This window comes from Gordionus sp. m RMFG-2023, unplaced genomic scaffold (genome assembly GCF_954871325.1).
Source record: "Gordionus sp. m RMFG-2023 unplaced genomic scaffold, tfGorSpeb1-WG-v2 contig_174, whole genome shotgun sequence".
Classification (NCBI taxonomy): Eukaryota; Metazoa; Nematomorpha; class Gordioida; order Chordodea; family Parachordodidae; genus Gordionus; species Gordionus sp. m RMFG-2023.
This window is the reverse complement of record NW_027050888.1, coordinates 1,770-16,017: the sequence shown is the minus strand read 5'-3', so window position 1 is coordinate 16,017 and position 14,248 is coordinate 1,770. Positions and strand designations below refer to the sequence as shown.

Below are 14,248 nucleotides of genomic sequence, written 5' to 3'. Positions count from 1 at the left end.
AACGAAAAATAATTTTTTAAAATTTCCATTGGTGGAATTCTCATCAACACTATAAAATAAAACACGAGTTTTTAAATGGAGAACAAAAATATAACATATGATATAAAAAAAATGTTTTATATTAGGAGCGAAACCTATATCTAAATTTCTATTAATTTTCTATTAATGGAGTCTCCTCAACCCTGAATAAGAAAAAATAGTTTGTGTTAGGCGCGAATTCTATTGGTGGAGTCTCATCAACACTATAAAATAAAACACGAGTTTTTAAATGGAGAACAAAAATATAACATATGATATAAAAAAAATGTTTTATATTAGGCGCGAAACCTATATCTAAATTTCTATTAATGGAGTCTCCTCAACCCTGAATAAGAAAAAATAGTTTGTGTTAGGCGCGAATTCTATTGGTGGAGTCTCATCAACACTATAAAATAAAACACGAGTTTTTAAATGGAGAACAAAAATATAACATATGATATAAAAAAAAAATGTTTTATATTAGGCGCGAAGCCTATATCTAAATTTCTATTGGTGGAATCTCATTAACATTATTATAAAGATAAAACATGAGTTTTTAAATGGAGAACAAAAAAAAATAACATATGATAAAAAAAAAATGGTTTGTGTTAGGCACGAAGCCTATACACAATGATGCCTTAAACATCATAAATGTATTGATAAGGGTCAATACAGACCCCATCCGTCCTTATCAAGGGGAGTGCTAACCGTCTCTCCTTTTTATTCAACACGATCCTTGAATTACCATTAAGTTATTTATATATAGTATAACGATTTATGTTTACGCTTAATAAGAGTCGTTTGTTATATAAAATGATAAAATAAATTGCATAATTTCGGTATAATATGGCATGATTAATTTAGTAATAGAGTTATTCGTATGTTTTAACTTTAAAAATATTTTATATAATGAGATTATTTAATTAAAATAATTGAGAATTAAAATTTAACGTATAACAAGTATTTAACGCCATCTATATTAATTATTTATCTTTTTTTATAACTTTTTTAGGTTGTAAAAAAAGATATTATAAGTAGTAGATAGATTTGGTATGAGAAGAGGAATAACGATAAAAATAATTAATTTAAAATAAAATTATACAATCGATTATTAATATAGATCAAGTTTATCATAATATATAAAATAATTAAGGTAGTACGAGTTTAAATTTATATATATTCTATTACTGTATTTTTCAAGGGGGTACATTATTCTATAAACAAACTCAAATCAGTATTAAAGTAATTAAAATAATTTATCCCTTGATAAAGTCGATAATTATAATAATGGTTTTTGAATCTTCTGGTGTATATTATTTTATAAAATAGTAAGATTTAGTTAAGAGAATCTTCTAAAATTTAATGTATATATATATTAATAAAATATCGTTCTCTGCCTAACCCTCCTTCACTCGTTATGTATTCCGATTTCGACTACATCATTCAATAAAAAGTACTGGGTGCGGTTTTATTTAAATTATTTTTTTTTGATTTTAAATGAATAAATCAAAGATTTCATTACAAGATTATTTAAAAAAATTTAGTTATAATTCTAAAACAAATACGACTAATAATGACTTCATATTCGTTCTAAATGACCTAATTATTATATATTGCAAAGTAAATAAAACTATTATCATAACTCACACTCAATTTTGGGAAAGTTTTAAAGTTGGTAAATTACAAAAGGACATATATTCACATTATCATATCCTAAAATTATTACCATCACCATCTAATGATATTCATACTATAACTCTAAATGTAAAAAATCGAGAAAGTAGTTCTATTCAAGTATTATTATGGGGTAATGAAAATGTATTTTACACAAATATACCCTTTATCCAAGAAATTCGAGATTTTTATTTAAGACAAGATGATCAAGCTTATATAAGTGAAAGAGCATGTGAATTAAAGCCTATTGGGGATGTACATAAAGATACTTTAAATTATACTTTAAAAAATATATTCTCAAATGATGAAAATAAGCAATACATTGTAAAATGTGATTGGCTAAACTTTTATAACCATAGTTTTGTATGTAAACTAACTAAGCAAAATATATTTTGCATTTATTCATTAAATTACCCAAATTTTCCCATATATTTTTGCAATATAATGAACATCAATTTTGTTGATAATATTGGGGATCCTAATAATTCAATATCTGAAACTAGCACTCATATATCTAGCCTAAAAATATCTGAAGCATTAGGTGAAACTTATATAGATTTTGTAGTAGGCCCTGATTTAATTACCACAGATGTTGAAAACAATTCTTCTTATACCTTATTGTTTATGAAAGCTGATGGAACAATTCTAAGTCTATATTTATACCTTCCATATGCATATGCAGGGCTTGATAGTTTTGGCAATACTTTTACAAAGAAAAATGTTTCCAATATTTTTTACTCACATTTTTATAATCTCGATATAACTCCTACAGGAAAAGAAATAGATGACATAAATTTGGAGTATCACTCCATGATTTATCTACCTTCAATATCCCCAAATATATTAGTCCTATGTCAAGTAGATTTTGAGTTATCATCAAATGTGAATGGCAATATTCAAGATGAGAACTCATCTTATTCAGAAGACCATTATAATTGTATTTTTAAACACTGTGCATTAATACCCTCATTAAATAAGAATCATTCTAGGGACCCTCCTCTATCCGAGTCATTAATAACTTATCATGCTTACATTTTTGATACTGTTAAAACATTTATTCAACCATCGATAAAGCTTTTCCCATTTTGCCATAATAACAATTCTCATTCTAACATATCACCACTTTACCCCGTAGGCTATTTAGTCATTCAACCTAGTTGCGGCATATCCATGTTCCATTTTCCTTGGATTACCAAAATACAACAACTCAATAGCATGTTTAGCCTAAATTCTGGGAAATTATTTCAGGACAAAAATGCTGCCAGGGATGAAAGATTATATCTTATAGCCAAAGAAGTTTCTAAATCTTCTAGTCTGGAAATACTAATTGATTTTAAATCTAATTGTAAAAATGAACATAATTTCTTGAATGGATTTGATATAAATTTTGTTCCATTGGCAGGTAATTTTTCGAAGGATACAAAAAATACTATGGTTGAAATATATATTCTAGATTCCAATTCGTGCTTGAAACAACACACTTTCGATGCTGGAGAATACATGAATAAAGATAATTCGACATTTTTGCAAAGTTTAGCCACCCATTTGGAAGATCAGAATGAACTTTCACTCATAGTGAAGGACCAGCTGATGAATACCGAACAATTCCAGAACCATACTATGTTATTCGGAAAGGGCAAAAATGGAAGATTAGATGTAACTAAATTGAACCAAGCTTTGGATGATTTGTTAGTCAAGAAAAAGGTTACTATCATTCATAATATAATATTTTAATATGTAATCTAATTTGATTATTTATTTCTAGATTTTTCCTTTAATCAATAATGAAAGTCACCATTTTGTTTTATTTCTATTCCAACTTATCGTCTATCTTTATCTTAGGTGGAACTCAACAAATTCATTTTTTTTTACATTTTCAACACTTATATAAACACTGGCATAGTAAGAACAAACCTCAATTTTAAATTATATTTTTTTTAAAATTTGGATCATAAATTTAAATCTTTTATAAAATTTAATAACTTATTAGGTGCATAAAATATTTCACATAATTGATGTTTTTTCATACCCCCAAAATTTAAAAAAATATGCCTCCATACTTTGTGTGGTTTGTTATATTTAAAAGCTACAAAGTCTAAAATATATATTCCAGAGCTCTGTATGGACAGATCCAAGTCCAATGCTGCCAAGTGTAGAATATATATATTAAGGAATAAAAGTTATTAAGAGCTACACCATTTTAGAGTTTTGTTTCTAAGAACTAAAACAAAAAAAATAAGTGAGGCTATGGAAAAATCCAGGTCAAAATATTGTCCAACTTTGTGATAACAATTTTAAATTTTCTGGGAGGTTGCTATACCCGCACCAGTTATGCTGCTCGATAGTTAAAGCGCAGTCTAACCACAAAATTTAAAAATAAATATCCAGACCCACCCTGAAATTCTTGTAATTTGTTAGTTGCATTAAAAAAAATTTGGGGAATGATAAATCCCTGCTTATCGAAATAAAAATTAATTTAAATAATATTTGTGCATATATTTAAAAAAAGGACTTATATCACGTGATGGCTTCCCAGCAAACTAAGCGGGATGAGATATCGAAAGCGATGGAAGCGTTGCGAGCTAAACTGCTCAAGAGTCAGGAGAGATGGACATTTTTACAAGCAAAAATAGGGTCCTTTAAAGCTAGAGTCACAGTTGTTTTCCGAAAGATCGAATTCTTTGGCCCCTCCGCTGATGATAAGGATACTGTTATCAACACGCACGAGATCAAAAGAACGCTCCAACAACTGTCCTACAAAATGAATTACCTGTTATTTCCTTTAGTCAATAAATTGCAGGACATGGACGTTAAGCTCGAAATGGCGAACCTGCAACTGGGATTGGCTTGCAACAAACAGGAAAAGGGAAACGAGAAAAAGGATAAGACTAAAATGTCTAAAAATGTCGGATCCGCCTATTCCCCCCAAAACGTAGAAATATTTCGAGGAATGGTCGAGGAACAAAACGAACGTATCAATGCCCTCTTGAACAGAATGCGCAAATTGGGCACGTGACACGAGGTTATATCGTAAAAAAAAACATACGCGTTACGTCTAAATTCAATCATTCTGGTTCCCACGAAATAAGCCTTCGCGCTTCTTCTAAAGAATCGTAAATTAAATGATAATTAGAATATTTGCAAATTAAATTAATTTACACATATATATTTTTTTTATAAAAAAAAATAGAAATAGTCGAAGAAATTTTTTTTTTAATATTTAAACAATAAAAAATTCGTATACTGTAAAAAATAGAGAGTAATACAATTATAATAAATATTTTTATTTTATGACTGTTGTATCTGTCTATTTATAATTGACATTTTATTGACGTTTTTCAATATATATTTCGAGAAGAATATTATAAGTTGTTTTATATATGTTCTTTTGTTTTAAGAAAAAAAAATGGCGTTTATATGCATTAGAAGATGGGTCTTATAATTATAAATATACACGTGACCAATGACGTCATAAGATTTACTTTAGGCGTGACGTAGACATACAAGAAAAAAATATATAATTTTAAAAAAAAAAAATTTTTTTTTTAATCGGTATCTGACGATTTGCTATTCCTGCGTTTGTTCTTATTTTTCGAATTATTTTTATTGATGCCTGTCACGAAATCGTCGGCGAAATCGATTTTCGACAATTTTTTAAAGCTCATCACTTTCCTGGAGGACGATTTAAAGATCGTCTTTATTCTATCGTCTGCATCATTATCGGTCGGTTTTCGCGCTTCTTCATTCGAAGTTTTATTCCTTTTGGCCTGAGGTGCGTTTGTGAAACTTTTGATTCTTTTAGATCTATAATTTAAAAAACATGTTACTTTTATGAAGATGGTGACATATGTCATATGTTGCCATTCCATTTGCCGGAATTTTGATTTTAGGCTGGATGCAAACGGACACGATTTAACAGCTGATCGATTTTTTTTTTACAAAACTTGTTTTGATGAGATCAATTTTTTTCTTTCATTAATATTAATTTCAATAAAGAAGAATTGATCTCACCGTAAGGATAATCGCTCAGCTGTTAAATTGTGCCGGATTGGATCCCAATATGAAGTGAGGGACGCCATATATATCGGGATAAATAATCAGCCGATTTAACAATATTTTTTTATTAGACCAATCACAGTCTTTTGTCGGCTTATCACCCAGATAAGTCAGATTTCATTAGATGATTAAGTTTTACTCCCTAATTTGAAAAATATAGATTTTATTTTCTTTATTGCAATTTTTTCTTCAAATATTAACATGATATTCGTTTAAAGGAATAGATTATCTTTAACCTACTTAACTCCATCTCCCTCCACCCCATATCACATATAAACTAATAGAATGAGTTATCTGAAGCAAACTATAAGAAAAAATCGAAGGGAAACGATATTCTGAAAAGAGTTAAAAAAAAGAGAGAATTTTACATTATTTTCTCCTCTTCTAAAATTTTGGATAAAAGAAAAACTTTCAAGGTTTTACGTTTTAACCGGGAGAAAAAAACTATTCTCAGCCCCAATGCAAGCGCTCACTGAGCGCACTTCTTAAGATAAGATCCTCACAATGCCCCTTCAAATTTAAACAATAATTTTTTTTTTTTTTACAATTATAATAATTTAAATAAAAATTTCGTAAATTTAAAAGCGAAAATTGATTCCAAATAAATGATTCCATTTTTTAGCGCTTAAATGCAAAAATATTAAATTTAAAAAAACATCGAATTTTTTTTTTATTCAAAGCAAGAAATTTAGGAGCGATATTGTTTCACTACACTAATAGTTTTAAGACAAAACGCCGCCGTACCCAATTTCTTCCATTGGCGCACAAGACCATTATTTTACAATAATCACAATATTTTTTTTCTCACTTTTTCGTCATTCTAATTCTATCTGCTAAGGTTGCATTGGTCTCCTGAGTAGCATCGTCATCTGCGATTCGGACATTTCGTGGTTATAAACAATAATTTCAGTAAGAAAATAAAAATATATAACAAATAATTAAATTAACTAATATATTTGCCTTACTATGGATAATAAAAAGAGGGGGGGGGAGGGTGTATAACCAATTTTATGTGAAAAAAATAATTTTCATTTTACTTTTGTAAAAGTTACAATGTATGATGAATATAACTGTCCTGTCCCAAATTATTTTTAATAAAAGTATAGGTGCATTAATTAATAAAGAGTGTTTAATAACAAGGGTGTGTAATATTTGCCTTAAATTAATTATGCATATAAACTGAGGATCATTAATATTATAGTGTATATTACATAACCATAGCAATCGGCTGTGGCGCCATTTTGTAGTTTGCATGTCGACGTCTTATTCATCAATATATGAATGCACATTAATGTATATCATCTAATCATAGGTCTCAGCCTTTTTGATCAGGTCCAAGTGAAAAAGATTTTTTTAAAGCTCCCCACCCCTTATTTAATATTAGGAATTCTCAAGTCCATTTCATAAAAAATTTTCTATGAGCCCCGTTATCCAAAAATTTAATTTATTATCAAAGAAAATAAACAATATTTAAGTGTTTAGACAATGATTTTTAATAATATAATAATAATAATACGAAAGTTACTATTATTAGAAGAATTGCAATATTTTTTTTTAGGTTAGCAACTGTTTTAAATAAGCTGAATTTAAATTAAAAAAATTTTTTAGGGCCAAGTCCAGCCTAAACCCTTATAAAAAAATATTCAAGCACGCTAGAAAATATAGTTAAAGGCCCAGACGGGGTATGGACCGGTCTGGCCAATGAAGGTCTCGGATGTAGGAGCATTTTTAGATGCATTTAATGAAATGAATCGACAATCTAGTAGTGTATATATATGTATCATTGACCTAAACTGAGGATTCATTCATCAAAATGCATTTTGAAACGTAGTTAAATACAAATTGGCTGGTGACCCGCCATTTTGGTCACCCATATAATTTTTCATTAATATTATATAAATGAAACTGAAAAAAAAATTTTGACGTAAATTGTTTATATGACAACCCAAAATGGCGTGCCACCATATGATTAGGTCTAGCCTAGGTAATATTTCATTGGGCTCATGAACAAAAAAAAATTTGGATAGAAATATAGAAAATCAAACAAAATTTATAATAGGGTCTTTATCAAAATGAGAATAATTTTTTTTTCTCAAAAAAGAAAATAGAAGAAATAATTTGTTGATGAAATATTGTTACCGTGTTTCGTTGTAGATAATGATTTAGGATTTTTAAGAATAAAATTTTCCAGGAAATTTGAGAGCGAGAAACTTCTGATCGGGTCCCCATGGTATGTAAGCTTTTTGCCGACCAGGAGTTGATTGGCATAGAGAGAGACGGTTGGATGGAAATGCTTTATCAGCTAACAACAACAAAAAATAATTATTATTTAATGGTCCTAAATTTCATTAAGGGGGGGGGGGGTTTAAAAGGATAAATCTTAGTGCAGCATGAGGAACTTAAATTTTTTTTAGTGATTTGTATATATAATAATGTTCAGATGGATCCAACGGGCAAAAAGATGCCTAAAATAAGACTCGTGTTGGGTCATGCCTCATCCGGGCGTTAACGCTATTTAAAAACGCGTAACCTATCTTTTTAACATTGAAAGTATCTTAAAAGCAATGTTAAAGAAGTGAACGATGCCTGTAGTTAAAGAATTAGCCGTTTTTAAAAATCGGCTCAAAACGAGCCGTTTAACAACACTACTAATGAGAAAGGATCGTCTTTAACATTTGTAAAAAAAAATAATTCATAATTTAGACGCGTATTATAATGCTCTCTAAAAACCTCTTCTATTTGCAACGTGCAAATATTATTTTTCTTTCCCGATGAATCAATTTTCCTCGTGTAAATAAATATATTCTTCTTCAGTAATAAAAAAAAGGCTAAAATATTATTTTAGAATTTTTATTCGTATCAATTACAATCGAGGTATAGTATATATTTAAAATACTCTCCTAGATATATTTATTTACCGGATAAAATTCGTAAAAATATTCGAAGTCCCCCGCGAATCTAGGATCCCTGGCGCCAAAGTCAAACTTTTTGATGCCCTTCTCTCCTCCAGGCACTACGATGGCCGCATCGTTAACGGGATCGGAATCGGGTGTTAGGCAGCGGCGGGAAGGGAAGAATATATCCTCGTGCGATATTGAGGCAGTTTGAGAGGATGAAAGCTTTTCGAGAGCTTCGTACAGGATAACCAGTGTACCACACGTAAAAGGCACCGGAGAGGAAAGACAAAGAGTTAAGAGTCTTTTGAAGAAACTCTGTAGTAAAAAAAAAAGATAAAAAATTCTTGTCACTTCTAAGCGCTAAATTGGCTAAATATGGTCCTATGTCTAGTTGGGTAAATAGCTAGATATTTTTTAAATCCGATTTTAAAAAGCTGAAAACCGAAGTTTTTAACCAAAAACCATCTTCCTTAGCCTCAGGATTTTCTTTATCAAAAAAAGATAGCTCAATCTCTTAGCGCCTCAAAGCTCAGCTAATTTTTTGTTATGACCTGAGCTTGTTGATTTAGCTGAATGATTACGCAACTAAAATATAAAGTCAAAAATTAGAATCCAGTATTAGTTAATAATATAAAATTGCCAGGAATTTCTAAAGCGTTTAAAAACAAAAAAAACATAATGACTTAAAACCTTTATCCTATTAAGATCCGTATCACGTTGGATAGCCTTGTAAAGGAGATTAAATAGCTTGTCCTGCTTGAAGGAAACCTTAAATTGAGGATCTAGCACTTTCCTGTAGAGGCATTTGTAATACCTGGCATTGAGGTCCTCGTTGGAAATTTGTGAGCTTTCATTTTCCTCCGAGAATATGACTTGGTACAAAAAAATGAGTATTTCTATACCTTATTTTTCAAAAAAAAAATAGAGATAGCGTGAGTCGATTAATTAATTATAATCAAAATGCGCACAACTATACTTTTTAAAAAAAATAGAGAATATATAATGCTAAATCGGAGATGTAACGAAATTATGTATCGAGTCGATATTTATGGTATCATCCGATACTTTTTCAACCAGACGATAATTAACACGGGTAATATTGGTGTAATCCTCTCATAATAATAATATAAGCTCACTATTGTTAAACTCCATTTTGTTGGCTAGTTCGAAAAAGATGTGAATCTCTTGAACGATCTCTCCGTAAGAAAAATCGTTAGGATCTAGGTAAGGAAACGCTCTGTTTACTCCCAAAAATAAGGAATTCATCAATTTCGGCGGGTAATTTTTCTCCCCCCTTTTTAGCAATTCCTTGTTGTCGTATTATAATAGATTATAAAATAAAATATATATTTAAGCAAATTTGTCATTTTTTTTAAAAACTATAGAGGAAAGAGAGAAATAAAATTTGAACATCATTATATTATTGGTACAAGTATAGGTTAATAAAAGAGATGGATCGATTGGGTAAAATCAATATCATAAAATAATGGATTTATCGATTTGGATTTTTACCTTGAAAATGGCGAAAAACATTCTGACCATTTCCAATGCCAAGCTGGAATCCTTCACCTTATCGGCCATGATGAAGGAGGATCTGACGAATGTCACTATGCGTAAAATGGCACGTTCCCTAATCTTGCCTTGCGTATCTTCGCGAGATGATGCTTAAACGTATCCGTATTATTATAAAAAAATTAAATTCAAACATTAATGGTGGGTTACCAATCACAAATCATTAATTTGTAATTTTTTGTTTTTTTTATCGTCTACACATTATATATCTTCACATCTATGATGTATAATAATACCTAGATTGACGATGCATTCATTAGCGTACATCAATGAAAAACAGCTGGAGACGCCATTTTGGATTACCCGTGTCATTATTTCAAAACGCAAACCTCTTATTTAAAGAATTGCCCGATCATCGAGATGACAAGGAAGCAAGATAAGTTTTTAACACGAGAATAATTAACTAAAACGGGTTACCGAAATGGCGGCTCCAGCTGATTTGCATCGACGCTTTCAAATACATTATTATGGATGCATCGCCAGTCTAAATGTCATTGAAGATTGACCCGATTGGTTAATCATAAAAAAAACCTACGCAGATTATTTTTTCAGGCTGTGCCCAAAACATCAAAAAAAATTAAAATTCGCAAACTTTAATGTGATTTTAATAAATAAGCTATTTTAAATATAAAAAGATTAAAACATGTCCAAAACATAATTATAATTTTCAAAAAATTTGCTAAAGTTTTAAAACTTTTTAAATTTTTTTAAAAAATAATTCAGGTCACAGTGTTAACTGATAAAATAATATAATATAGATATTTACCCATATTCCCAATAAAAAAAAATATCAATTTTTGACTTAAAAACTTTCAGTTATTTTGGGATATTTTTTTATTTATTTTAGAAATATATAAATCATATGAAACCTTATTTTCCAATTTATTAAATTTAATTTAATTTAAAAAAAAACGTTTATTGTTCCAGTTAGTGAGGAGTTTAGCGAAAACGAGCGTTTTTATTTCCTTGAGAACAGCCGGTTTCATGTTGGGATGTCTGGTCACGACCCTCCTAATGCATTGGGCAGCCAAGCCCCCGTTTTTGGTATCGGGGTCGGCCAATTTATCCACCAAACATCTGAGAAACGATAGCTCGCCCTCGGGGGAGTACTCCAATAATTGTGTGAGGGTTAACAGGGCGGCACTCTTACAGGCTTGGATTTGGTCTGAGGAGAAATTGGTGAGGAGTTTAAGCGAGAAAGATGAAAACACGTCGCGTTTCAAACAATGTTCGAAATAGAGGATCGACAGGAGGGATTCAAACGTTTCTTGGGTCAATTTAGTTGGAACGGTTTTTTTAACGAGTGATTTCTTTTTATTTTATATGGGGGAGTGTAGTGGGTAATTTTTAAAAAATTTAAACAGCAACGTAATTGTTGTATCCGTTGATACATGATTGACATTTATGGACTTTTTTCAATCGATTTAGAATAAGAGATAATATAACATTTCTATTTTCCTTGTTCTTTATAGATCATGTGACATTATTATTTAATAAATTGGTGAATAATCATGGTAGATAAAATGTGTAAAAGATGAGGGTTCATTTAAATCATTGATTTTTTTGATTAAAATCGGAAAAAGTTGGATTTTTATAAGAAATCAAAGCTTTAAAGGTGAAGGATTTATGAATAAATTTCTTTTTTATACCCTCTAACTTACGTGATACATTCATATTAAAGTAACGAAAACTAAAAGTAAATTTTAAACATCTAATAAAAAAAAAAGAAAATTTTATTACAATTAAGAAAGATAAGATATCTTACGATAAATTACAAAAAATGATTTGCACCTGGTACTAGTATTGTTAAAGGGCTCGTACTGAGCCGATTTTTAAAAACCGGATAACTCGATATTTTTAAAAACCGAATAACTCGATATTTTTAAAAACCGAATAACTCGATATTTTAAAAAACCGGCAAACTCAATATTTTAGTCAGGAAAATATTGCCTAAGCCTCGAGATTGCGCTGAAAGATGCCCAAAACTTTGTTCCTTCTACAAACAAAATATTCAGGCTCGCGTAATAGAATTCTAGGATGAAATATCAAGTCCGGGCTCAAAACGAGGCATTTAACAACGCTCTTGTTACAAGTGTAGTTATGGATAATCCACAAAAACTTGTTGGAAGATGATGAATGTTATTAGTACCTTTCTTTCTTGCTTTTTGGAAGAGAGAGAAATATATATTTAATCTTACTTACCATTTCAACTTAAAATGTAATATTTAAGATTTAAAAAAAATAATCATACTGATATTGTTTTAAAGGGCCCTAAGGAAAGTTATACAGAACACACTGACCTATAGTTTAACAAGTACAATGAAAAAACTTTTAAAGAAAACCTATAAAATATTGGCAAAAAGTAATTTAATATAAAAAATTTAAAAATATCAGCATCAAAAGATTTTTTTTAAAGATACTTAACTTCAACGACAAAATCCTTTAATATCATTGGAAATTATTATTTTTTTCTTATAAAATTTCGATTTATTTAAACTGCTAAAATTTAATTTTATTATTATTAAAAAGGTATTTGTAGTAAAAATGTCAAGTGAATAAATACTCAAAAACAAAAATTATATTTCTGGGCTAAATATTATGTTAGGAGTTTTAATATGCTGGCTAAATGATTATTGGGGGAAAAAATTAATTTAGGTTTTATTTATTGATCTTGAAGATTGATATATTTTTTTTATAAATATGAAATCAATTGTTATTACTAACACCATTTGTTGGTTGAGCAATGATATTTCTAGTATAATAATCGTACAGGAATGGTAATTCAGGTTGCTGAACAAAAGTTCTAAGTTTTCTGTTTGGAGGTAAGAGTTCAGTTATGTATAATTCTCTCATCACTTCTATGACCATCAGGGAAATCCTTCTATTAGGTAGTTTAATCATATCTGGTTTTAATTTCAAAACAAAAAACTTTTATAAATAAGGAGAAAACAATAATAATATATTTAAAGATATATAAAGGCAAAAAAATTAAAATTAGTTTAAAATTTTGCAGTCGCCTATAGTTTTGGTTAATATAAATTATTTACTGGGGATATAAATAAATGTTATTTTTAAAATCCTAAATAACAAAATTTATAATTTTTCCTTCATCAAAAAATAATTTATGGGTCTCTTTGGCAAAAAATTGTTTTGGGCCCAATTAATTTCAAATTAAATTTAAAAAAAAACTAAGATATTCAAAGCCTGGCCCATTTTTTTTATATAAAAATTGACCAGCACAACCTGCGATCTTGAATGCATTATATAAAATTTCACTTCTTACTTTACTAGTGTACAAATCATAATATATATATATATATATTATCTAAAACAAAATGAAAGATGCGGATTTATGCATCTCATAAATATAATAAATTATTTTAAAAAGGATTTTTTTTTTACTATTCAACAATCTTAGGTATTTAAGACTATGTAAAGGTGAATTCTGAACCAATAAAACCAATGAGGATATTTTGTCAGAATACGTTCCCGAATTTGATAATTTAAATAAGTATCTGCTATCATGATCCCTCTTTTTATAGCCTACAAATTAATAAATAAAAAAAATTAAATAACAAATCCTTTGATATTATATATTTAATTTACTTATTTCATATTTATCGACATCCTTTTCATAATATTTCTCCGCCAAATCAAATAACTCTTCAATGAGAGATTTTTCCATTTCAGAAGGAACATTTTCCTGTTGTTTATCGTTTGGTATAATCTATTTTATTATAAAACTAATTATATTTATCAGGATAATAAAGTTTATAACCTGAATTTGATACCACTTTTGTTTCATTTGATTTTTTAAAAAAAATTGCAATAAGTTAATGGTTAACTTATTTTTAAGAAAAATAATAAATGAGTGACATGCAATTGTAATTTTCTAACATATTTAATTTTACTGCTTTTTTTTTCATATATCAATAATTAAAAGTAGCTAAAAATTAAAATATCTTAATACTCTTATTTTTTGGTTTAGGTAATTTTCATTGTTTCAATTCTAATTGTAAATCTCTTTTCAT

The 14,248-nt window shown here is 28.8% G+C and overlaps 2 protein-coding genes and 1 non-coding gene across 4 annotated transcripts; 1 reads left to right on the top strand and 2 right to left on the bottom strand.

The window, feature by feature from the left end:
• Positions 1-608: 608 nt before the first annotated feature.
• Positions 609-749, bottom strand: LOC135930644 (U6atac minor spliceosomal RNA). Its single transcript, XR_010572837.1, has one exon. It is a non-coding gene; the product is annotated as a U6atac minor spliceosomal RNA (small nuclear RNA).
• Positions 750-1,538: 789 nt separating this feature from the next.
• LOC135930642 (uncharacterized) lies at positions 1,539-4,942 on the top strand. 2 transcript variants are annotated; one of them, XM_065467461.1, is made up of 3 exons: positions 1,539-3,094; positions 3,146-3,396; positions 4,202-4,942. In XM_065467461.1, the coding sequence occupies exons 1-3, from the start codon at positions 2,137-2,139 to the stop codon at positions 4,706-4,708; spliced, it is 1,716 nt and encodes a 571-aa protein (XP_065323533.1). In that variant the 5' UTR covers positions 1,539-2,136; the 3' UTR covers positions 4,709-4,942. The 2 variants fall into 2 exon arrangements, with proteins under 2 accessions (XP_065323533.1, XP_065323532.1); XM_065467460.1 differs by having other exon boundaries at positions 1,539-3,396.
• Positions 4,943-5,053: 111 nt separating this feature from the next.
• LOC135930643 (CCAAT/enhancer-binding protein zeta-like) lies at positions 5,054-14,022 on the bottom strand. Its single transcript, XM_065467462.1, has 12 exons — positions 13,996-14,022; positions 13,824-13,944; positions 13,620-13,760; positions 12,942-13,120; positions 11,131-11,527; positions 10,158-10,309; positions 9,782-9,953; positions 9,336-9,547; positions 8,667-8,960; positions 7,888-8,050; positions 6,557-6,617; positions 5,054-5,496 (listed from the first exon to the last, which is right to left on the bottom strand). The coding sequence occupies exons 1-12, from the start codon at positions 14,020-14,022 to the stop codon at positions 5,238-5,240; spliced, it is 2,178 nt and encodes a 725-aa protein (XP_065323534.1). The 3' UTR covers positions 5,054-5,237.
• Between the last annotated feature and the right edge of the window lie 226 nt (positions 14,023-14,248).

What these genes read in the sequence shown, in the direction of transcription:
- LOC135930643 (XM_065467462.1), bottom strand. Translation starts at nt 14,022, where the DNA reads ATGAAACAAAAGTGGTATCAAATTCAG. An exon ending in ATACCTAAGATTGTTGAATA is followed by an intron (nt 13,121 to 13,619) that starts GTAAAAAAAAAA and finishes AATTAAAACCAG; the next exon opens with ATATGATTAAACTACCTAAT. An exon ending in CGGATCTTAATAGGATAAAG is followed by an intron (nt 8,961 to 9,335) that starts GTTTTAAGTCAT and finishes TTTTTACTACAG; the next exon opens with AGTTTCTTCAAAAGACTCTT.
- LOC135930642 (XM_065467460.1), top strand. Translation starts at nt 2,137, where the DNA reads ATGAACATCAATTTTGTTGATAATATTGGGGATCCTAATAATTCAATA. An exon ending in ATTTGTTAGTCAAGAAAAAG is followed by an intron (nt 3,397 to 4,201) that starts GTTACTATCATT and finishes ATTTAAAAAAAG; the next exon opens with GACTTATATCACGTGATGGC.